We start from the raw sequence: 24,073 nt of genomic DNA, 5'->3' as shown, positions 1-24,073 counted from the left end.
TTATCTCAGGATTAGCTGAAAACCAGCAAGCACACAACAAGTCTCATTTGTGTTCCCTGTTCATCACACACACACATACACACCCAACTGCCATGGTCAAATGCTACTGTCAAAAGTAATTTATTTTTCCAGGTTTGTTACTACTAGGCTCATATGTAGTAGTGTCAGCTCAGCTGCCCCCCCCCCCCCCCCTTTTCACACGTTATAATCCTCACAGAGTAGTCATGTAACAGTAGTACTCACACATTCTTACAGCAGCAAGAAGCCCCCCCCCCCAATCCTAACCCCCCCCAACCTAACCCCCCCGCACACAAACCGAGGCCGGCGTCAGACCCGCTACGTCACACTGCCATCCTAACTGAGACGACTGCTCTGAACATGTTTCTGGACTGACCTGTGTATCAACCGCCCCACGGCTCCTTTTACATGCAATGTACAGTCCTGCCCCCCCCCCCCGCTGCACACACCCCCCCCGACTGAGGAAACACTGGAGGGTCCCGGAGGAGGGAGAGAGAGAACTCTTGTAGCACAGAGATTCCTTTGCCTTTTGGGGGACGACGACATCGCCGCCTCAGCAACCGAGGAGGCGTGGAACGAGGTGTCGTACGTGGAACTTTAGGCCAGTTTAGAAGCTGGAAGACTTGTGGTTGTGTTGATGTATTTTTGCACTGAGGCCTTGGGGACTGCCTGCCTGTTTTTGGCCATGTGACGAGAGGAGAGGAGCTGTGAGGAGGAGAGACTGCTGGCGGCTGCTACTACTACTGCTGCTGCTGTTGCTTCAGACAGAGGACAGCTACTGCAATCTATGGACGTCCAGTGGCATCTCCACGTTAGCTCTTTCCGTGGGAAGGACTCTAGGAGAGGATTCTAGAAGAGGACCATCACGATATGGACGACGGGGAGGTTTTTTTAAACCACGTCATTGAAACCTCTCCTTTACCAGGGTGTGTGTGTGTGTGTGTGTAATTGCACTAGTTGCAAGTCATGTGATTAAAGGTGAGTGGAAAAGGTGCATGTGGTAAAATGTGCATATCAGGACGTCATAATGTTCCACCTACAGTGAGCCAGCTGGCCCAGACAGCAGAGAGAGAGAATAAGGGAGTAGCCACCGAAATGACAGCGTCACGGCTGGATATCCCCCTCCTACTACTCCATCTCCATGGAAACGCCAGTGTAGGTACAGGAAATGAATGAAATGAAATATCCTGCGAAATCTAAAACCAACATATCCTCTTTTTCTTTTTTTTCCGCTCACAAACATATCCAACACATACAGTATTCCGTGCAGGAGAGTTAGCGTACAATGCTAACGTACATCAGGTTGTCCTCACCCCCGAGTCCCTACAGGGCCATACTGTCTGTCTGGCACGCTCTCCAGCATAATCCATATTGATCATGTGTATTATTGAGTCCGTGAACCAGAGTTTTTTGGGGCCGTCGTTCATTAGCTGACCAATAGACCAAGGGGGATCCAGAATGCACTGCTTCAGCCCTTGAGGACCCTAGCTGAGAATACCCACCATAATTATGGTTATGGTCACTGAGATGGAGATATGGGTCACCATAGTTTTCACCACGACAGCAGTTTGAAAGCCCAACTGAAAGCATGTAGGCATAAGAGACACTTTAAAAAAACAGGAATGCCGTCCATGTTGTTTTTTCGATAGGGAGAAAACCGTCAAGGAGTCAGCTCTTGTGGATGCAGAGGGGGAATTTACAATATATCCATATCTGTCTAAAGGTACGTGGGACAGGTCAATGTTTACTTAAAAGGGATCATTTACAGTTCAACGTGATTGTCAGAAACTGGCCTTTGACCGTAATGACTCTTCACTTTGTAAGTCGACACTTTTTTTTTCTAGTTTTAGAGGACCACGAAAGAGTTTACACCGGTTTGGCGCCCAACTGTCCCGTCGGCTAGGACCACTAAAAATCTCACCTAGGTTACATTTCACGATTAGGTATCAAATGTACTGTACATATTACTTACTGTGTAACGATTATGTTTCTACATGTTATTACAAAGTAATTCTTGTGGAAATGAACTTTGTCGGTTTTTTGTTTTGTTCCTTTCGTCTTTTTTTTTTTTTTTTTTTAACTGTAGTATGTGAACGAGCATAATAACATAAACCCTGAACCTTTAAGTTATTCTTTTTTTTTTTCCGCATAGCAGTAACGGTCTTTTAATCGGAGCATACTTACGTATGAACAGCTTGGTATTATTTTGGAAGTGCGTCCTCAACCCTTCTCTCGTCGAAGAGTCGTTGGGAGACCCACTGTGTGGACTGGGAACGTACGCCACGGCCGGGGGAAACGACGCACTTTTGGTATGGTTGTCAGAACCGACAGAAAATACACACATTTCCAATAGTTAGGTACTGTACACGTTTTACAATTCTCTCTTGCGCAGTTGTGTGTCCAGTCTGAACTTGTTTGTCATTGGTGCCATTCTTGTGCATTGTGTCACTTAAATTAGAGGGACGGTCTCATACTAGGATCGTCGTCACAGAGTTTTAAATGTATGTGTGTGTGTGCGTGTTGGAAAAAATAAAATGTTGCAATATCTATTCTTATGTGCCGGATTGTATGCAATGCATGCCAAGGAATTTGTAGGTCATTGACTACTAAATATATCTATGCTTTCTTTCACAGTATTCAGTTGCCAAAATGTGCAGAAAAAGAAGGGAAAAAAAGCTCTGCTGTGACTAGTTTTAGAATAGTGTTTATTGCAGAATTAGCAGATTTATGTGAAAAAGGCACCATGAAAACTATACACATACAATTAGAAATCTTTAACACAAAAATCCCCCCCTCCAAAAAACAAAAAACAAAAAAAAGATATACATTTGTATTAACCTTGATTGACACAGACAACGCTTTGCAATTGCACATCTTTTGGGAAGGACAATGAACCTTAAATGAACTTCAAAATACATTTCTTATTAATATATTATCTCAAAAGAAAAGAACGCAACTAATCAGAAGTGGACCATTGATAGAATTTTGCGCTCAATGCATTTACACAGAATGTTCTGGCAAGGGCCTCTGACCTCTGACCCTCCACCCTGAGGCCTGGGCCGCGTGTCCCCCATCGCCCCCTACTCTCCTTGAGTGACCAGGAGGGTATTCCATAAACGTTGCTAAAGGAAAATCCAGGCTTATTTTTGTGTGTGTTTTTATAGCCTATGTAAAGCACTTTGTGACCGCTGGTCTGTGATAGGAGCTATATAAATAAACTTTACTTACTTACTTAAGTCTCACAAAATGTATCAAAATATGCCTGGATTTTCCTTTAGTGACGTTGATGGGTCAGTTCAAGAAGTACACTAACATTTATTTTCAATTTTTTTCTTTCATTTAATTTCACTTCAAATTCAAAATCACTTCCTGATTTGACTCCAGAGAGACTGACTGGACCCCAACCCCCGAACAGAGACGCCGTGTCCCAAATGGACCCGTCAGCCCGTGGACCCAGATGGCCCAAGATAGAAACACTACAGACAGAAGCTGAACAGGTTTTGCCCCCCCCCCCCCCCCCCAAAAAAAAAAGTGACACAAAGCCAAAATGTATAGGTTAGCAGTATACATCTAATGTGCTGGCATTTCTACATGTGCTAAACAACATTATGTCCCTCTAGTGATTGTGTGTGTGAGACTGCAGAAAAGCCTCACTGAATCACTGTCTCGACTCGACGGACTGGTTTAATGATGACCCATAACAACATTGCCCCATCACTGTTCACTGTCCCTTTGCTTGACTACGCTTCTTTTACCATGGATAACAAACTGAAGCAGACCAGAGATTCGGTCCTGTCATCCTCTGTTGTACAACAACAAATTGATAACAGCTTTTGGTCCAAAGCGTTTTTAAAGACAATGTTAACATGAGAATCAGAGCCATCACTGCTTGCCTTACCCACTGCATATACAGTGATGCAGTACACCTAGGCTCCAGTAGTAGTAGTACCGGCCAGTAGTAGTACCGGCCAGCCAGAGTGTGAAGATCAAACAGAACTACGCAGCATCGCTCTCTGTGTTCTTCTGAACGTAGAACGATTGCCATGACTGTGTGTGGCTTCTGACTAGATCAGCCTCTAATCAGGTGACACATGAACAGTTTCTTGTGGAGTAGACTAGCCCAAACACAGACTCTTGAAAGGAAGGAAGACAAACTGATTGGGTGACTCATTTTGGCCATATCGTTGCGGACGGAGGACTGTCAAGCGATCGGTACAACGCTTGTCCGTATCTCCTTCAAAGAGGCGCTACACTGAAATACTCTGCTTTTATGATTCACTATAGTCATTGTACAATACCGTTTTACTAACTGTGCAAAAATGCATACAGACAAAACCTACCGACTGTCATCTTTGTGTGGTAAAAGAAACCTGTGGAATCTTCTAGAAGACTTCTGTAGCGATGCTTAGCTCCACTGATGCTCTGACGACACGTTACACAAGGGCTACACAGTATAGTAATAACTTGAATGTAACATACTGGAAAAATGATAGATGGAAGGATGCACGTATATCAAATGAATAGTTATCTTAAATGACCTTATCTGATGCATTTTCGGAAATAAAAATAAAAAAACATGACATTATCTCCGCCTCTAGATCAGTTTCAGCAGTTATATTAAGTTACTCTTTTGGCAGTACCATAAAATAAAATAAAAAGATGATGTATATACTGTATATAAATATCATATTCTCTTTGCCAGCAAACCAGAAAATGTACACAATTATCATATTTCACAATCAAAGTTATTCACAATTATCATTTATCTCTGAAATACTTTATCAGAATCTACTAACGACGGTCGTTATTTTGGTTGATTCTGTTCCTCTACTGCCTGAGGGGGCCTTCCTCTCAGACTAACCCAATTTGCCATTTAGTATAATATCTCCACCGCCAACGAAACACAGCCAGCAAACATAATCTCATAACAGGATTGACTCTACTCAGATACAATGAGTAAACAGAGGCTTCGCTTTGAAAGCCTGGCTGTTACGCTTCGCCCCGTCAGCCTACGCAAACTTCTCACAGACATTCATTCTCCTCAAAGACAATAGTCCAACAGAACGCTAAGTGGACAAAATCCACAACTATTCATGAGGCAAACATGGCCGGCCTTTCTTTCCCAGTTGCGGTTCCTCAGTGTGTGTGTGTGTGTGTGTGTGTGTGTGTATATACTCTAGTTGTGCATGTCAGACGCACCAGTTTGTTTGTTTGTTTGTTTCTATGGAGAGTCTGCGGAGAGCTGCTGTCTGCGGCGCATGATCTTGGCGAACTGGGCGCGCTCAGATGCATTCTGGGGATGACAACGCAAAAAAGAACATAAAAAGGGGGCTGTTTTTTTTTTACAAGAGGTTTGCAGGGGTGGGGGTCCTGGGGGGCCCTGGGGGCTCAGTGGCTGCTGCTCTCATCAAAAGACTCCACCCCCGAGTCAAAGGCGTTGACCGACAGCTTCTCCTGCCTCCTTCTCATGATCTCCGCCAGCTCAGACCCTGAGCCTCTCTGTATGAGAGAGAGAGAGAGGGAGAGAGAGGGAGGGAGACAGAGAGAGAGGGAGAGAGAGACAGAGAGAGAGGGAGGGAGGGAGACAGAGAGAGAGAGAGGAGAGAACAACAGAGAGAGGGGGTTAGAACCAGTTGGATAGAAGTCTCTAACAGGGAGATGGGCGATGTTTCACATGACAGCAAGTGGATTCATCTCAGCAGGGCTGAATACGTGACTAAGAGGAATACCTCACCGGCTTAGCAGCTACTATGTCACGCTTTGTAGGCAAACACATGTTCATCTGTTAATTAAACATTGTTTTAATTAAAACGTTGTTTAATTAACATTCAAAGTACAGTAGACAACAATCTGATGAGAAAAATCCTCTGGCATTTCAATACCTAGTAACAAAGCATGGTTATCCATTTCGGTCCTATGAATGCCACTGTCATGCATGTGCTCAAGGCCAGGTGAAGATACTGTTGTGGATTTAATTGATTGTATTATACAAATCTGTGATTGCACAAGTTATGGGCACTGTCCACAGTCAGACTTGTTCACTGCGGCAAAGTTCTTGGCACATCTCTTACAGGAAGGGAAGGCCTTCCTTTAGGGCTAGATTCCCCAGAATGTAGAGAGACTTCAATTCTCAGTATAAAATGATATAAAACTACAACAATACCTAGTGTACCGACCGGAATGAATCAATCTGGGATGAACGAACGTACAATGAATATTCTGTTCTGGCATGAGGACCTGCTAGACAACAGTCTTCACAAGACCAGAATTGGACGACTACGGTTTTCACTGTTTCAGAGCTGATCCAGAAATACCTCAATTTCTCCTTCATCAAACACAAAAAACTTACCGTAGATGTGCTAAGCTAATGCCTTGAGTCAGTGTTAACTCCAGTGCATAATATATATATAGTGTACATAAGCCCTTTAGAACTGATGTGTGTATCTACAACAACATTTCCCCATTGGGGACAGCTGAAATAATGGCTACGGAAGGAGCACAACTGAAATTGGTACTATTTCATAGATCAGAGTCGAGGGAATACATGGTTGTGAACGTAACTGTGGTTCAGCGTTGCCGTCAGAATGCTCGTAGCGTGGAGAATGGCCGTTAGAAGGGTTCGGGTTTAGAGAAGCGCAGCAGCCGTTCGGAAGCAAAGCCACAACCGCCGGTTGTGGTCAGTTTGAGGAACACCGACAGACTTGTACCATCAACTTCCAACTGTCTTCCAAGACAGATTGTTGTTCCAAATCTGGCACATATCTACTGCGGGGTGGCTGTTCTACACGGTAAATGATGGATGGGGGGGGGGGGTGAGGGTGGCAACGTTAAGGTGGGAGATGGGGGGGGGGGAGGGGGGGGGTCATTCTAGGGAGACCAGTGGGTGTTGTTGGGGTGAGGGGACTTGACACCATGTCATCTAAAAGGGGGAAGATACCACTACTACGACTAACGGTAAGCTCCTATCCGCTGGCCAGATTCATAACAAAAACATAATAAAACTCATTTGAATATGACTGTGATTCTGAAGAGTGTCCAGTCTGTAACCTTCGCTCACATTCTGTTACACCTCTGGTACCATAGGTAGTGTTGATGTTCAGCCGTGCAGTGCTGTTTCCACATTGGAAATAAGTGTTGTACGCACAATGCTTTTTTTTTTAAAAATGTGTTATCCTCTGGGTTCTGTAGTTTTTAAATGTACAGTACCATCTTCTTTTGGACCAAATTAAAAATATATATATAATAATCAAAACCACAACGGAAAGCTACAAACAAAATCAGGTTAACGTGGTCAGAAATGCGAAATCCATGTCCGCTACCTTCATGTGGGATTATCCAGTCTAGCGGAACCTAAGAGTCAGAACCTGGCCAGCAGAACAGAGCCTAGAGAACAGCAGTCCTGTCTTATGTACGCCACAATACCTTAATGAGAGAGTGTGAATAGAGTCAGAAGATCATGGAGGGAGGTCAGAAGAACACCTGCAGTCAGGAAATAAACAGCAAAGAGACCAGACACCTTGCCAGAGTTGAGGGGATTAAACTGAAAGAGGCTGGAGGCCGACAGCAAGCACCTTCACTGCCGCCTCGAGTTTCTGTAGCATTGAACGTACTGGAGAGACAATTCTGGCGTTGTTGTATTTCTACCTTCTGAAATGATGGCTAGGACTGGTTATATCAAATAATAACTCTTTTAACTGTCAATCAATCATGTAACATATTAATCAATCATGTAACTGCTCTATTCTAGTTAGAAATGTGCATCACATTGGCTGGAAGCAATAAAATCAATTCAGAGACTTAAAGGTTAGTATGCACCACAATACGGACTGTTTAGCAGACCGAGAGACACTGGCAATGTCTTATTAATGACACTACCTGCAAAGCAACACTTTAAAAGAAAGTGGCACTGAGAAATGTTTTCACATCATAAAATCAACTGTTCATATGGAATGGAAAAATGATTCCAAACATAAGCCCCCCCAGTGGACTACATTTTAGCCAACCCTGTAAAATCCAATTCCGATTTTGTGTTTTTCTTCCCTTTAAACTGTTATTACACATTATTACACATACAGTAATGTTACTGCCAGATATTGAAAGCTGAAGTCATCCTGGAGTAAGAGTCAAAAGCACTTACTCCTGAGACATTTTCTGACACTTTTACAGCCAAAGAAACAAAATAAATCCAGGCGGAATGTTTGATTTGATTGGTTAAAAGGGTTAAGGGGCCGACTGACATCCATTCAAGTCAAATCCTACACTTCGTCTCAGCCAGCCAACAGCTTTGGCCTCATCATCTGCCAACTGCGTCCAGATTCTCCACCCTTTTTTCCTGAAGTTCCTGTGTACTAACCCTTCCTCCGAATGGATCTATTACCTTTGGAAACCCATACGAGGAAGTGGACAGCACACTTTAGGAGAAGGGTGGAGAAATGGGACTCAGCACCTAGCAGTGAGTGGCAGGAGGGGGGGGGGGGGGAGAGAGGGATGGCACACCCACCTCGAGAGCGGCCTTCTGCACGGTGACCTGGCTGTACACGCGGGCGCCGTCGTCCGGACACACCGTCTTCAGCTCCTCCTTGTTCAGGGAGAAGAGCTGGGCGCCGGTCAGCACGCCCAGACTGTCTATGGTGCTGCAGAGAGAGAGAGGGAGGGGGAGAGGGGGGGGAGAGAGGGAGGGGGAGAGGGGGGGGGGGAGAGAGGGAGGGGGAGAGAGAGAGAGAGAGAGAGAGAGAGGGAGGGAGAGAGAGAGAGAGCGAGAGAGAGGGGGGAGAGAGAGATAGAGGGAGATAGAGAGGGAGAGAGAGAGGGGGGGGGACAGAGAGGGTGACAGGTAGGGACAGGTGAGGAAATATCACCACTATAACACCTTACCCCATGGGGCTTTAACCCCTGCAGGGCCGACCCCAAACGCACTGAGCTCAGACATGTTCCATTCCTGCTGCCCTTTCCAGCGCACCTGTTTGCTGCCATTCCTCATTCCACTCAGTTACAATGAGCCCGACCTTTCCAGTTCTACCTCCACCAGCCTCCCTTGAGGTGGATGTCTTCTTAATTTCTCCTCCTGAGACATCTACTACATCTAGACCCTATACTGTGTCTCCTAAGATTTCTACTTCCCCTCTTTACTCTCTACTCCTCCCTGTTTCTCCAGTGTAAAAAAAACACTGCCACGACGACTGCCAATGGCCCCTGGCCTGAGATAGATTCCTCTTCCTGCTACGACTGGTGGTGAATTGATCATTGACTTGCTTAAATGTATCGATTGTAAGTCGCTTTGGAATAAGACCGAATAAGACCAAATGCCAAAAATGTAAACATGTACGCTGTGCATTTATTTTGTTTATTGACCCAACAGAGCTCTCAGGTCGTCTGACGCTGGATTTCTCTGTGTACCACATGTACAAAATAAGAGATTTGGTGAGGCTGCATTCTCATTTTATGCACCCAAATTGTGGAATGCACTGCCAGTTTACATTAGGGACGCAACCTCACCAAATTATGTCCAAGTCAAGACTAAAACCCCATCTTTTTAATATTGCCTTTTTAAATTATGATTATTATAATGATTGGAGCACTTTGAGCTGCAACGTTTGCAGGAAAAGCGCTATATAAATAAAAGTTATTATTATTATTCATGTTGTTTATTTTTCAAAAAACGCCGGTTGAGAGAGGACGCTGGCGTTGCTTGTTCGCCGCTTCTCCGCCCGAAATCTAGGTGTAATTATTATTATTATTATTACTACTCAATCTTTTCAGTTTGTAAAGCATCTTTGAGTGTCTAGAAGAGCGCTATATAAATCTAATGTATTATTATTATTATAATATTGTTCATGGTCACTCACACGGGGCTGAAGCCCTTGAGTTCCAGCCAGGCCTTGACGTCGTCGGGGGAGGAGTCGTGGCTGATGTTGAGGGAGGGCAGGCTGGTGCTGCGCGGCGGAGCCTGGAACTTCTTCTGCGCGCTGCGGCCCAGCGTCAGACGGTGCATCAGCTCGTCCTGCACCTCCTCCATGTTGGACTTCCTGCCTGCAGGGCCAGAGACCACCACCAGGGGGAGCAGACGTCAGCAGACGTCACACACAGGTACACACACACGTGCGCACACAGGCACACACACAGGCACACACACAGGCACACACAGAGGCACACACAGGCGCACACACAGGCGCACACACAGGCGCACACACAGGCACACACAGAGGCACACACAGGCGCACACACAGGCACACACACAGGCACACACACAGGCACACACAGAGGCACACACAGGCGCACACACAGTCGCACACACACAGGCGCGCGCACACAGGCGCACACACACAGGCGCACGCACACACACAGGCGCACACACACAGGCACACACACACAGGCACACACAGGAGGGCGAGACTTACGGTTGACGGGCAGGGGCCGCTGGTTGGGGTGGTCTCTCATGGTGACGCTTCCGTTCTCGCTGGATGTGCTGCTGTTCTGGCGGCTCACAGAGCTGGACAGGGGGGGCCTGGGGGGCTCGGCGGCCGGGGGGGGCAGGGGGGGGGTGGGGAGCCGGGCGGGGGCCGGGGCCGGTGCGGGGATGGGCGGGGGAGGAGTAGGGGCCGGGGGCAGGGGAGTCGCCGCCGGTTTGGGGACGTAGTCTGGCCTGGTCTGCTTCTGACGCGGAGGAGAAGAGGAGATTTTAGTGGAGCACTGTGGAACCAGACTGTCGTCGTAGCAACTGTAAGTCCAACTCAAAAACACCTAGCCTAACAGACACGTTGGTAAAACACCAGAAAACTATAATAATAATAATGCATTTTATTTGTATTGCACTTTTCATTCAAAAGAATCTCAGAGTGCTACAGAGTTATAAGAGCTATAAGTTAAAAACAAAAACTGCCTAAAAACATAATAAGTTAAAAACAAAAACAACCTAAAAACATAATAAGTTAAAAACAAAAACAACCTAAAAACATCATAAGTTAAAAACAAAAACAACCTAAAAACATAATAAGTTAAAAACAAAAACAACCTAAAAACATCATAAGTTAAAAACAAAAACAACCTAAAAACATAATAAGTTAAAAACAAAAACAACCTAAAAACATCATAAGTTAAAAACAGTAAAAAAACACAAAATAAATCACAAGAATGAACACAGGTTCAACAGTCAAAAGCCTTTTGGAATAAAAAGGTTTTTAGGCCTGTTTTAAAAGAGTCCAAGCTCTGTACTGCCCTTAGCTGGCTAGGAAGAAACCAGTCCAGAGAGTGGGCCTTCTACGCTGCAGGGCCGACCAGAACCATACTAGGCTGACCAGAACCATACTAGGCTGGCTCGGATATTTATAGGGAAAGCATAAGCAGACGAGGCCAGTACAACTCAGTTTACACTACAGAGACGAGCTGAGCTGAGCTGAGCTAACTTCCTAGGGGGGAAGGGGGGCGGCAGGTAGCATGGAGGTTAGAGAGGCAGGCTAGCAATAGAAGGTCGCTAGTTCGATCCCCGCCTCAGGAGGGAGCTGCATGTGAGCTGGTGACTGGAGGGTTGCTGGCATCATATTTAAGTGCCTACCACTGCCGTCGTGCCCTTGAGCAAGGCACTTAACCCCTAATTGCTCCAGGGGCACTGACTATAGCTGACCCTGTGCCTAGAGCAAAAAAATAATTTTGTTGTACTGTGCAATGACAAAGGTTGAATCTTATCAACACTCAGGGCAGAACATGGAACTCTTAACATATCACCATTCATTCCACACACCAACTCTACTGTAGAAAGATTTAGTGGTTTTAGTTTGTTACCTCGTTCAACTCTCCCAGTAATTGCTAGATGAAGAGAACGGGAAATAGAAAAAATGAGTGTGCGTTGTACTGTGGCGTGGAAACTCACTCAACACTCAACTCAGAACCAACATGGAACCAGAGAAGACATTCTGCTGAACTAAACAAGGTCTCAGGATAGGAGGGTTACCTGAACATTACAAAACATTGTGACCACCTGTCAATCATTGTCTTGGTCAGCGGTCATAATGTTTTGGCTCATCGGTGTAGAGAGTGGTATATCAGTAGTAGTGTATATATATATATATTGTAGTGGTATATTATTCTGATATACCCTTTTGATCATAGAGTAGCTGCCATAATAGAATAATAATGTATGCATGTAACACAATATGTAAACACAGTATCTCTATGGCAACCATCCTCAAAACTCCATCACTCCGTTGCCGCATTAATGACAGAGTAAGTACAAGCACAGTCAAATCGATGGAGATATTTCATAAAAATAGAGCCGGATGACAGATCCGCTTCTACAAATAGAACTAGGATGAAACCACAGCAAACAAGGGCGGAGGGCGGAGGAGGAGGGAATTCTAGAGCTGTGACTCAGAAGGGAGAGAATGATATCACTTTTCTAAAGGAGGAGAGAGAGAGAAGGAACTAGAAGCACTCAGCAGCACACGAGGACGAGCTCAGGCCCGACTGTACCTTGAACAACTCAAACTCCTTCTTTGGCATCATAAGCTTTTATGGCAAAAAAGGGGGAGAAGACATAGAACATGGAGATGGTTTAATGGGGTGATGATGACGAGAGGGTGGTGATCTAGATATCCATTCATAAATCAGTCAAATGGGACTGAATGTGAAAGCAGAGAACTCCATGTCTTCCCAACATCAGTATTTTCTAAGAACCAAAACAGCATTCAGGTCAGGAGAGGATATTGAATAAAACCAATATCACACTGCTGTTGTTGTACCCATGACTGGCATATTACATGGTGTTGACATATGATATCATGAATTAATTAATTAATTAATGATTGATGTATCATTTGAATGAATAAATGGAAGTACACAGGAGTGGGTGTCTGAGAATGTCCCCAGAGCCAGTCATCGCCAGCCAGTTATCTCCGTTTTGAAATGATCGCTGGTAGCTTTGCGCCGCTCTTTTCCCATTGACATCATGGTGTCAAGTAATGTATAAATAAATGTGCTGAATTGATATGCCCTTTTGTGTTTTCATGTATATGCAGGGATGTTCAAAGTATTTGACTTTCAACCAGGTATCTGATTCTGATCACCTGTAGTCACTTACTTAATCATAGGAACTAGTTAACCCAGTTCTTGTTGCACTGAAGCAGGTGGTTGATTGACTGTGTCCCCTTGTCTAAATGTAAGGGGTCTCCTATGGTTGTCTAGTGGTGATGTTAGGACTGACTGTGTACCCTTGTCTAAATGTAAGGGGTATCCTATGGTTGTCTAGTGGTGATGTTAGGATTGACTGTGTCCCCTTGTCTAAATGTAAGGGGTATCCTATGGTTGTCTAGTGGTGATGTTAGGATTGACTGTGTCTACCCTTGTCTAAATGTAAGAGGTATCCTATGGTTGTCTAGTGGTGATGTTAGGATTGACTGTGTCTACCCTTGTCTAAATGTAAGAGGTATCCTATGGTTGTCTAGTGGTGATGTTAGGATTGACTGTGTCTACCCTTGTCTAAATGTAAGGGGTATGGTTTGTGGACGGTGGGGAGGGATATCCCTTATTTTCGGGAAAATATCCCTTATTTTCAAATCCCAATGTTGACAGGTATGCCTATATGGTATGGTATGGTAGTGTATGGTATGGTATGGTATTGTATGGTATTGTATGGTACCTATATGGTATGGTATGGTAGTGTATGGTAGTGTATGGTATGGTATGGTAGTGTATGGTAGTGTATGGTAGTGTATGGTATGGTATGGTATGGTAGTGTATGGTAGTGTATGGTAGTGTATGGTAGTGTATGGTAGTGTATGGTATGGTATGGTAGTGTATGGTATGGTATGGTAGTGTATGGTAGTGTATGGTATGGTATGGTAGTGTATGGTAGTGTATGGTAGTGTATGGTAGTGTATGGTATGGTATGGTAGTGTATGGTGTTGTATGGTAGTGTATGGTAGTGTATGGTAGTGTATGGTAGTGTATGGTAGTGTATGGTAGTGTATGGTATGGTAGTGTATGGTAGTGTATGGTATGGTATGGTAGTGTATGGTAGTGTATTGTATGGTATGGTAGTGTATGGTATGGTATGGTAGTGTATGGTACCTATATGGTATGGTAGTGTATGGTATTGTATGGTATGGTATGGTAGTGTATGGTATTGTATGGTACCTATATGGTATGGTAGTGTATGGTAGTGTATGGTACCTATATGGTATGGTAGTGTATGGTAGTGTATGGTAGTGTATGGTAGTGTATTGTATGGTATGGTATGGTAGTGTATGGTAGTGTATGGTACCTATATGGTATGGTAGTGTATGGTATGGTATGGTAGTGTATGGTAGTGTATTGTATGGTATGGTATGGTATGGTACCTATATGGTATGGTATTGTATGGTACCTATATGGTATGGTAGTGTATGGTACCTATATGGTATGGTAGTGTATGGTAGTGTATGGTATTGTATGGTACCTATATGGTATGGTATTGTATGGTACCTATATGGTATGGTAGTGTATGGTAGTGTATGGTAGTGTATGGTATGGTAGTGTATGGTACCTATATGGTAGTGTATTGTATGGTAGTGTATGGTATTGTATGGTAGTGTATGGTATGGTATGGTAGTGTATGGTATGGTATGGTAGTGTATGGTATGGTATGGTAGTGTATGGTAGTGTATGGTAGTGTATGGTATGGTATGGTAGTGTATGGTAGTGTATGGTATGGTATGGTAGTGTATGGTAGGGTATGGTAGTGTATGGTAGTGTATGGTAGTGTATGGTATGGTATGGTAGTGTATGGTAGTGTATGGTATGGTATGGTAGTGTATGGTAGGGTATGGTAGTGTATGGTAGTGTATGGTAGTGTATGGTAGTGTATGGTAGTGTATGGTAGTGTATGGTAGTGTATGGTAGTGTATGGTAGTGTATGGTATGGTATGGTAGTGTATGGTAGTGTATGGTAGTGTATGGTAGTGTATGGTATTGTATGGTATTGTATGGTAGTGTATGGTACCTGTATGGTATGGTAGTGTATGGTACCTGTATGGTATGGTAGTGTATGGTAGTGTATGGTACCTGTATGGTATGGTAGTGTATGGTAGTGTATGGTACCTGTATGGTATGGTAGTGTATGGTAGTGTATGGTAGTGTATGGTAGTGTATGGTAGTGTATGGTACCTGTATGGTAGTGTATGGTACCTGTATGGTAGTGTATGGTAGTGTATGGTAGTGTATGGTAGTGTATGGTAGTGTATGGTAGTGTATGGTAGTGTATGGTACCTGTATGGTAGTGTATGGTAGTGTATGGTAGTGTATGGTAGTGTATGGTACCTGTATGGTAGTGTATGGTAGTGTATGGTAGTGTATAGTAGTGTATGGTACCTGTATGGTAGTGTATGGTAGTGTATGGTACCTGTATGGTATGGCTGTAGATGGGTTCCCCGCGGGCCGTCATGTCCACTGCCCTGGTGATCTCCAGGATGTTGTTTGGCACATAGCCGCTCGCCCCCAGGCCGTTGCGCACTTTCCACCACTGCTTCCTGTCGTCCAGCACCTGGGAAGTGTAGTTCGCTTGATAAAACTACTCGTTCTTCTGCAAAGCGCATTGCATCGTATTTGTATATGAAGTGTGCTTTTCTAATCAAGTCTGATCGACGGGTTGATGGATTGATTTTAAACACTGATTCAGGATCACCTGAAGCGCCTTTGCACACACTTTACCCTTAGAGCTCAGATGTTTCTCTGCTCTCTAGCGCCCTCTACTGGGCTTTACTCAAAATATGTGTTTAAGATATAAAGTTAAGACATAAAGTTTAAATTCAACACCAACTCCAAAGTCCGTACAGATAATCATAACACCTTTTTTTCCATGAAGTTCTTAGAACAACTGAAACAATTAAGCATGTGTACATGTCATACATGATCAATCGCAACCACAATAGAACAGGGCATCACCCACCCACTCAATCTGTACCTCGCCCCACTGCCAATCGGGGCGTAGGTACAGAAAGCTAAGGTGCAGAAGGGCTCGCTTTGGCAAAGAATTTGGGCCTGATTCCCACAGCCATTGTTGACTTAAATAACAGACCGCGCTGAGTGTGTGTACTTGTGTATCTGTCATGTGTAGTACTGTCTGTTGTTGTCTGTGTTATACAGTGTAGTATGTATATATGTATACTGTACAGTGGTGTGAAAATGAATTTCCCCCTGGGGACAATAAATCTAATCTAATCAACGTGGTAACCACATCCAGACTAAGTATCTACAACTGAGAATACCTGACCAACTTCCACTGTTCCTACCCACAGTCCCTTACCTCCACCATCTCGTCCTTGACCACGGAGAGCTCTGTGTTGTTTCTGGCCACAAAGTCGTACTTGGATTTGGCTAGGGTTTTTGGCTGCACTCTGCCCTGCGCCTCGTAGCTTCTGTAAGGCACCCCAAGGGCAAGCGTTACGGCATCATGTGATGAACCACGGAGAACAATAGGAGGCATTGTATCATAACATCATGCGTGTATAATCCCCTCATTGACTGGACGTACTTTTAAAATGTCCCAGTTTTAATAACCATGGTTTTGGTTTAAAAAACAACAGCATGCTGGGGACTTTAGAATGGTATACAGTAATGAAGACAACAACAACAACAACACATCTCATCCAATCATCTAAATCACACAAAACCACCAAAAAACTACAAAAGGAAGTCAAGCACATTGTAATAGGAGTGTAAAAAAATAAATAAAATAAAAACACAATGTCAGCCAGGCGTACGGTGAACTAGCGCTACATGCTAATGCTGGTAGCTAAATATAATTGGGGATGGCAGCCACAAGCCAAACATTGACCACAACGACTCCCTACTGTTACTGACTGTCACGACCACGGAGAAGTGTTCCTACTTCAATATCAGAGGTAGAGAGTGGAAAAGGAACGGAAAGGATAGCGTGAACTATGACCCCCGTGTATGTACCCGTATTAAGACGTTATGATGTTACCAAGGACATTCATTCACAAATGCCTGGAGTATTGATGTTTCTATATATGATAGTAGAAAACATTGATTATTCTGGATGACCGTGATTAAAGGAGAGGAATTCAGATGAAATGATCAATTATTGGCTAGGAAGGAAGGAAGGAAGGAGAGAAATCAGAACCGGGACCAGCCAGAAGAGGATCGATGGGAATATGGAGGAACCTATTTGTCCATAGTTACCATGGTTACGCTGAACAGGAGACTCACTGAAGACATCAGTCTAGACTGGTGGAGGTAGACATGGTGTGTGACAGGCTCATTGTGATGCAGGGAATGGAAAGAGGAACGGTATGAAACAAAGTGTTTGATTCCATCCCACGCATTACAATGAGCCCCTCCTCTGAAGTCTACCTCCAGTGGAAAGGTATACTCTCCGCAAAAAGGGAGTATTGGAGATAGATGGGAGTCAGAACCGATTAAAACCGACAATAGGAGAGGAGGTGGGCCAGTCTTAATCAAGAGGTGAGAGAGCACCAATAGGACCGAGGTAAGTCAATAACGACAAGGGGCGGGGGGGGGGGAGAGACAAGAGAAATCGCAATCCAGATAAGAGAGATATGAAGATTTCCCAACCAATAGAGACCCAGTTCCCCCAGCTCGGGGGGGGGGGGGGGTTAGAGACAGTGAAGTGGGGCCAGTTCTCCGTGGTGTGGCCCCGCCCCTGGGTCAGGTTGACCCGGGCGGCGGCGTTTGGCCGTTACCGATCTACGTGGCGGCTGACGGCCTGTTTGAAGGCGGCCACGGCCATCTCCTGGTCCAGCAGGTGCATGCTGCGCTTGTAGGCCTTGTTGTTGCCGAAGGCGGCGTACCCGTCTGCAGAGGGGAAGTCCTGCTGGACCGCCTGGGCCGGATGCTGAAGGGAAACAGAGAGAGAGAGAGGGAGAGAGGGAGAGAGGGGGAGAGAGTGAGAGAGACAGGGAGAGGGAGAGAGAGAGAGGGGGAGGGAGACAGGGAGAGGGAGAGAGAGAGAGGGGGAGGGAGAGACAGGGAGAGGGGGAGAGAGAGAGGGGGAGGGAGACAGGGAGACAGGGAGAGGGAGAGAGAGAGAGGGGGAGGGAGAGACAGGGAGAGAGGGAGAGGGAGAGAGAGAGACAGGGAGAGGGAGAGACAGGGAGAGGGGGAGAGAGAGAGACAGGGAGAGGGAGAGAGAGAGACAGGGAGAGGGAGAGACAGGGAGAGGGGGAGAGAGAGAGGGGGAGGGAGAGACAGGGAGAGGGGGAGAGAGAGACGGGGAGAGGGGGAGAGAGAGAGACGGGGAGAGGGAGAGAGAGAGAGACAGGGAGAGGGGGAGAGAGAGAGACGGGGAGAGGGGGAGAGAGAGAGACAGGGAGAGGGAGAGAGAGAGAGGGGGAGGGAGAGACAGGGAGAGGGGGAGAGAGAGAGGGGGAGAGAGAGAGACAGGGAGAGGGAGAGAGAGAGACAGGGAGAGGGAGAGACAGGGAGAGGGAGAGACAGGGAGAGGGAGAGGGAGAGACAGGGAGAGGGGGAGAGAGAGAGAGGGGGAGGGAGAGACAGGGAGAGGGGGAGAGAGAGAGACGGGGAGAGGGGGAGAGAGAGAGACGGGGAGAGGGAGAGAGAGAGAGACAGGGAGAGGGGGAGAGAGAGAGACGGGGAGAGGGGGAGAGAGAGAGACGGGGAGAGGGGGAGAGAGAGAGACACGTGGATATCAGCGGGCCTAAGAAGCATCTGAAATGCAGCTGCAGTACGCCTGAAAACATCATTTGTTTCTCGCCACCCCGGATGATGATAATAATATCATGTATAATAACATATATGCCGTTTAACTGACGCTTTTATCCAAAGCGACTTACATTGCACTCACAGTGAAGTGCATACATTCTTCAGTATATATGGTCCCAGACAACCTGGTCTCACACGGCAGCCGTCAGGATTCGACGTCTGTCGTTCGTCTCCAAACGTCGAATTCCGACGAGAAAACGAGCTCTGAAAGCGCAGGGGTGCGCCTGTTATGTGCGCCTGTCGGGCTGCACGCCACATTTTGAGATACAAGCGCTTCAACGTTCATTCATTTGGAACTGCGAGAATGAGTAACGTTAGCCCGATTGCACTTGCATTAATAAAGCGTTATATAAATATAATTAATTATTATTATTATTGCCTACAGCTAATATCTCAAAAAGAAGCGCTTGTATCTCAAAATGTGGCGTGCAGCCCGACAGGCGCACATAACAGGCGCACCCCTGCGCTTTCAGAGCTCGTTTTCTCGTCGGAATTCGACGTTTGGAGACGAACGACAGATGTCGAATCCTGACGGCTGCCGTGTGAGACCAGGTTGTCCCAGAAGGGGAATCGAACCCACAACCGAAGCGTTCTTACCGCCATGATGCTCTACCAACAGAGCTACGTACTCTTTCCATCCACATTCCCCCCCCCCTTTTCTTGTCAGCTTGCTTTATCTCTACATCTTAGCCATTTCACGCTCTGTACTCCACTCCTCCACCCCCACCCCCCCCCCCCCCGACGGGCCTCCCCTCCCCGCCCTACGGCCTCCCCTCCCCGCCCTACGGCCTCACCTCGTGGGCCAGCAGCCTGCCCCCGGCCTCCTCCTCCTGCTCCTGCCTCTGGAGCTCGGCGTGGTTCAGCGCCGCCGCCAGGTGGGTCAGCTCCTGCTCCCGCGATTGGCCCACGTAGGCCAGCAGAGGGGGCTCCCAGCCGTCACGGAACTGCAGCGTGCACGGAGGGAAGTAGTGGTCCTTGGGCCACTCCAGCCTACGGGGGGGGGAGGAGGGGGGGGAGGGAGGGAGGGAAGGAAGGACGGATGACATCCCCTCTTTTAACTGCTCCCTCTCAAGACTCAATCGTCCGTTGAACAAAGGAAGCAGATAAATAAAATAAAATGTAAAAATAAAACATTGATTATTCTGTATGAACGTGATTAAAGGAGAGGGATTAAGATTAAATGATCAATTATTGGCTAGGGAGGGAGGAAGGAGAGAAATCGGAACCGGGACCAGTCAGAAGAGATCAGAAGAGATCGATCGAGTACTGGAGTGACGTCGGGGATGTGGAGCCCCCCCCAGACACGACTTTTAACCCCGCGATGGCCACGAGCGGCGCCGCCGTTACCTTACCTGCACTTGGTCCAGCCCTCCCCCAGGGCCACCCACAGGTGGCGCTCCTCCGCCGTGCCGGCCGAGTGCAGGAAGTCGATGGCCTCCTGGGTCAACAGCGGCACCAGGACGCTCTTGGCCAGGTCCACCCCGCCTGAGGTCTGGACCACCTGGGGGGCGGGGAGGGGGGGGCACAGGCAGGGGGTGAGAACACCACACACACACACACACACACACACACACAGAACTCACTGTACTGGAAGTGCTTTATACACCGCTTTATAGCCTCTATTTACACATCTCTATTTATACACTGTACATAACTACCTTAACTGTACATAGCTTACTGCTATCCATCTCTTATATATGGGGTAGTGGTGGTCTAGTGGATAGTGAGTTGGACTTGTGATCGGAAGGTTGTGAGTTCGAATCCCGCCTGAAACCACACCACTACTAGTGTGTCCTTGAGTAAGGCACTTAGCCCTCAGTTACTCCAGGGGGAATGTCCCTGTAATTCGTAATTGTAAGTCGCTTTGGATAAAAGCGTCTGCTAAATGGCAAAATTAATTAAATTATAAATTATATATACTGTACCTCTAACTACCGTACTTGCCATAGTGTACCCATCACTGTCATGTTTTAATATCATGTTTTATATCACTATCTGCACTTCTGGTTAGATGCTGAACTGCATGCCGTTGTCTGGTACTTGTACTCTGAAATTACAATAAAGTTGAATCTATTCTAATCACACAGGTGAGACGAGGGGACAGGTGAGACGAGGGGACAGGTGACATAAGGGACAGTCGTCACGGTGACGTACCATCCTCAGTGGCGTGAAGAGGAAGTGGACCAGGTCCACAGCACTTGGGTTCTGAATGTGAGATCTCAACTTCCCCTGCGAGTGAAAGGGAAAATCGTTGGCTGGTGCACGCACAACACTGTCTTGTCTATCTGACCATTACAGTTAATAGTACATTTACAAGGCAAAGTACGACAAATTCACTCAAAGTGTTATGCTTTGGGTCTCTCACCAGCAAGTTGAACGCATGCTTGAACTTCTGAAAGCAGTCGACGAACTCGTCCTGTAAGGGAGGCTTTGCTCGCAGTGTTAGCACGCCCTCTGGTGGACAAAATGGCCGTGTCAGATATTGCAGTAACTGTACTTGAGAATCTGACTAAAATTAAAAGAATTAGGAAACTTCCACGGCCAAAACAACAAACACAGACGCCCGACAAAACCACCAAGGGGAGACAAATACAATCCGATATCTAGGTTAGGTTAATAATAACATCTAATTGATTTCTCAATCATTTCCTGATTTTAATTATGTCTGGTCGGTCGGTTGCCACCCACCTCCCGGTCCTTTCTTTTTGCTCTTTTTCGATTTCTTCCTCTTGGAGAGCTCGTTAAACGCCTCCGCCGCTTTCTGAAGTTTGGTGACGAAGAATTCGATGTCGTCCAAGATGTGGTTCAGGATTTGCTGGAATAAAAATAAGTTTATTGTCATATGTATTAATACCATGAAATTCTTCAGCCTCATCTCTCTCTGTAGTATCACACACAAACAAACATAGTCCACAATACAAACAAAACAACAATACAGTACAAGGTGCTTAGTGCAGGGTGGAAAGTGCCAAGTGCAGTGCGCATGGTTCAGCTGTTCAGCAACCTGACTGCCTGTGGGAAGAAACTATTTCTGAGGCGGGTGGTGTGTGAGTTGATACTTCTATAGCGTTTTCGGGATGGGAGGAGTGTGAATAGTGCATAGGCAGGGCGGCTGGTGTCTTTAATGATGTTTTGAAGATCTTATTAAGACATTTGTAGATGTTATTGATATATATGCGCTTTGAGTTGCATTTCATGTACGAAATAAGCTATATAAATAAAGCTTTACTTACTTACTATATATATATATAACAAAAAATGAAAGGCCACACATAAGACACTTGTATTTGCTAGGGGAAAAGTCAATGGTTTTTTAAAAGGCCACAGCCCCCCTGTAGTGTAAGCTTGATTGTGTTTACTGAGTTAAATGAACAGAGACAGAACCTAATGTACGGGCTAATTTCATTTACAAGAATAGGCACAGAATGTGATTTGGAGTTGTTGCTGACTAAGGAGAAGCCGCTGTCGTCAATTAGAGTGAATGACTCTGGCTTTCCTTCTGCTTCAGCAGTCTGGGGTTATCTCTCCCCTGCTGCTGGCCGAGAGGGAGGGAGGGAGGGAGTGGGAGAGAGAAAGAAAAAAAGGAGAGAGAGAAGAGAGATTGTGTGTGTGTGTGTGTGTGTGTGCGCGTGTATTTGATTATTTCACTAACTTCCAGGTTTCCAAATGTATTAAAGAGAGTGAGGCGTTATGTAATTCGGTACAGTAATGATTTACACAAGCAAGCTCAAATCAAGGTGACTTTACTTAATGATTAAGCAATTAACAAACAAACCAAAGTACAGACATCTTCAGCGCTTGACATTTTACCTCTCTCTTGTTCGGTGACCACAGTTGCCCTGCTATTCCAGCTACCTACAGAAATCTAATGTTTTTTATATTGTACTGAAACCAAACTACCACCCGTGCTCGCATTTAGAAGTCTCTACCACACTTCCAACATCAGCCTAGCCAGTGAGAACTGACCCCAGGCCAGTTACACCAGCTGGGCTCGTCTGTCTGGAGTACCGCGGGATAAAACAACAAACAGGAGAATATTTTCTTGCCTCTGCTCAGTATCCTCTGACTAACATTCCTGGTCTAAGACGGAGCTTACACTGTGATTACCATGAGGAAGGGGATGTATGGTATCATTCAGGACAAACAGACACACACACACACACACACACACACACACACACACACTACCAGGACACAAACAGACAGACACACAGACAGACAGACAGACAGACAGACACACTACCAGGACACAGACAGACACACACACTACCAGGACACAGACAGACAGACAGACAGACAGGCAGGCAGGCAGAAAGACAGACAGACATGCAGACAGACAGGCAGGCCAGCAGAAAGAAAGACAGACAGACGGACTCACCACGTCTCTGTCCACTCTGGCAGCCATCATCTCTGGTGGCTCATCATGCTCTGAGTACAGCCTCTGTTTGTCATCTGTCAGACAGAAGCACACAGGGCAGATTAGACTGGGCCAGGGGGACACAGGGCAGATTAGACTGGGCCTGTTGACTATGGTGTTCAGATATACAGTATCCAGATGACCTGACCAAGACCTCTGTGGACCTGAGAACTGCTTGTGGTACAGAAATCAAAAGCACTGGAGACGTTTCTGTCAGGGGAGGCTGGTGGAGGTAGAAATCGGAGGACGGGCTCGTTGTAATGCACCAACGCATGGAATACGGCATTAGGCCATCCTCCGATTTCTACCTCCACCAGCCTCCACTGGTTTCTATCTACATTGTGTTCCCTCTTTTGTTACAGTTCCCTCTTTTGTTACAGTTTTCGTTAGACAGTATCTATCTAGGACTAGTCCCATTACTAGTCATTATACAGTAATAACATACATTATATATATATACAGTATATACTGTATATATATACAGTATATATATATATATATACATACATACACACATTACTAGATAACGTCTCTTTCAGAGATCTGATGGAACATTCTAGCTTGTTTCTAGTTACAAACAAATACACTTCACCACTCCTCTAATGAAAAGTTAGTTTAAAAAGATTACAAATTAAAAGTCTAACTCTTTCTCTTTCCGTGGACTTGAACACTGGCGTAATTATTTTCCAGAACAAGTCCCCCTCTCGAGTACGAGAACAAAGCCATAAGCCACCTGGTTCCTGCGAGGCAGAAAAACCTCCTCCCTTCTTAATCAATTTCATTTTAATTTGAGCTTGTAGAGTTTTAAAAAGTATGCAAATTACAACCGATTTCAGTCGGTTTTATGCGCAATTACATTTCGTGGAGACATACTGGAACAATAAAAATGTGCAGCGAAACAAATTG

The 24,073-nt window shown here is 45.7% G+C and overlaps 1 protein-coding gene across 1 annotated transcript in view; it reads right to left on the bottom strand.

The window, feature by feature from the left end:
* Positions 1 to 2,725: 2,725 nt before the first annotated feature.
* eps8a (EGFR pathway substrate 8a, signaling adaptor) overlaps positions 2,726 to 24,073 on the bottom strand; it is a 34,285-nt gene continuing 12,937 nt past the window's right edge. The window contains exons 8-22 of the mRNA XM_080537780.1: positions 23,129 to 23,202; positions 21,439 to 21,565; positions 21,116 to 21,204; positions 20,905 to 20,979; positions 20,103 to 20,251; positions 19,545 to 19,740; positions 17,712 to 17,863; positions 16,292 to 16,403; positions 15,389 to 15,529; positions 12,484 to 12,519; positions 11,797 to 11,820; positions 10,416 to 10,671; positions 9,864 to 10,047; positions 8,519 to 8,651; positions 2,726 to 5,517 (exon numbers count right to left, since the gene is read on the bottom strand). Coding sequence (XP_080393906.1) covers positions 5,407 to 5,517; positions 8,519 to 8,651; positions 9,864 to 10,047; positions 10,416 to 10,671; positions 11,797 to 11,820; positions 12,484 to 12,519; positions 15,389 to 15,529; positions 16,292 to 16,403; positions 17,712 to 17,863; positions 19,545 to 19,740; positions 20,103 to 20,251; positions 20,905 to 20,979; positions 21,116 to 21,204; positions 21,439 to 21,565; positions 23,129 to 23,202 — 1,859 coding nt within the window. The 3' untranslated portion in view covers positions 2,726 to 5,406. The remainder of the gene's footprint in view (positions 5,518 to 8,518; positions 8,652 to 9,863; positions 10,048 to 10,415; positions 10,672 to 11,796; positions 11,821 to 12,483; positions 12,520 to 15,388; positions 15,530 to 16,291; positions 16,404 to 17,711; positions 17,864 to 19,544; positions 19,741 to 20,102; positions 20,252 to 20,904; positions 20,980 to 21,115; positions 21,205 to 21,438; positions 21,566 to 23,128; positions 23,203 to 24,073) is intronic.

This window comes from Nansenia antarctica (assembly GCF_963989245.1).
Source record: "Nansenia antarctica genome assembly, chromosome: 8".
NCBI lineage: Eukaryota > Metazoa > Chordata > Actinopteri > Argentiniformes > Microstomatidae > Nansenia > Nansenia antarctica.
Note: the sequence above shows the minus strand (reverse complement) of the source record. Positions and strands in the feature narration are given on the sequence as shown.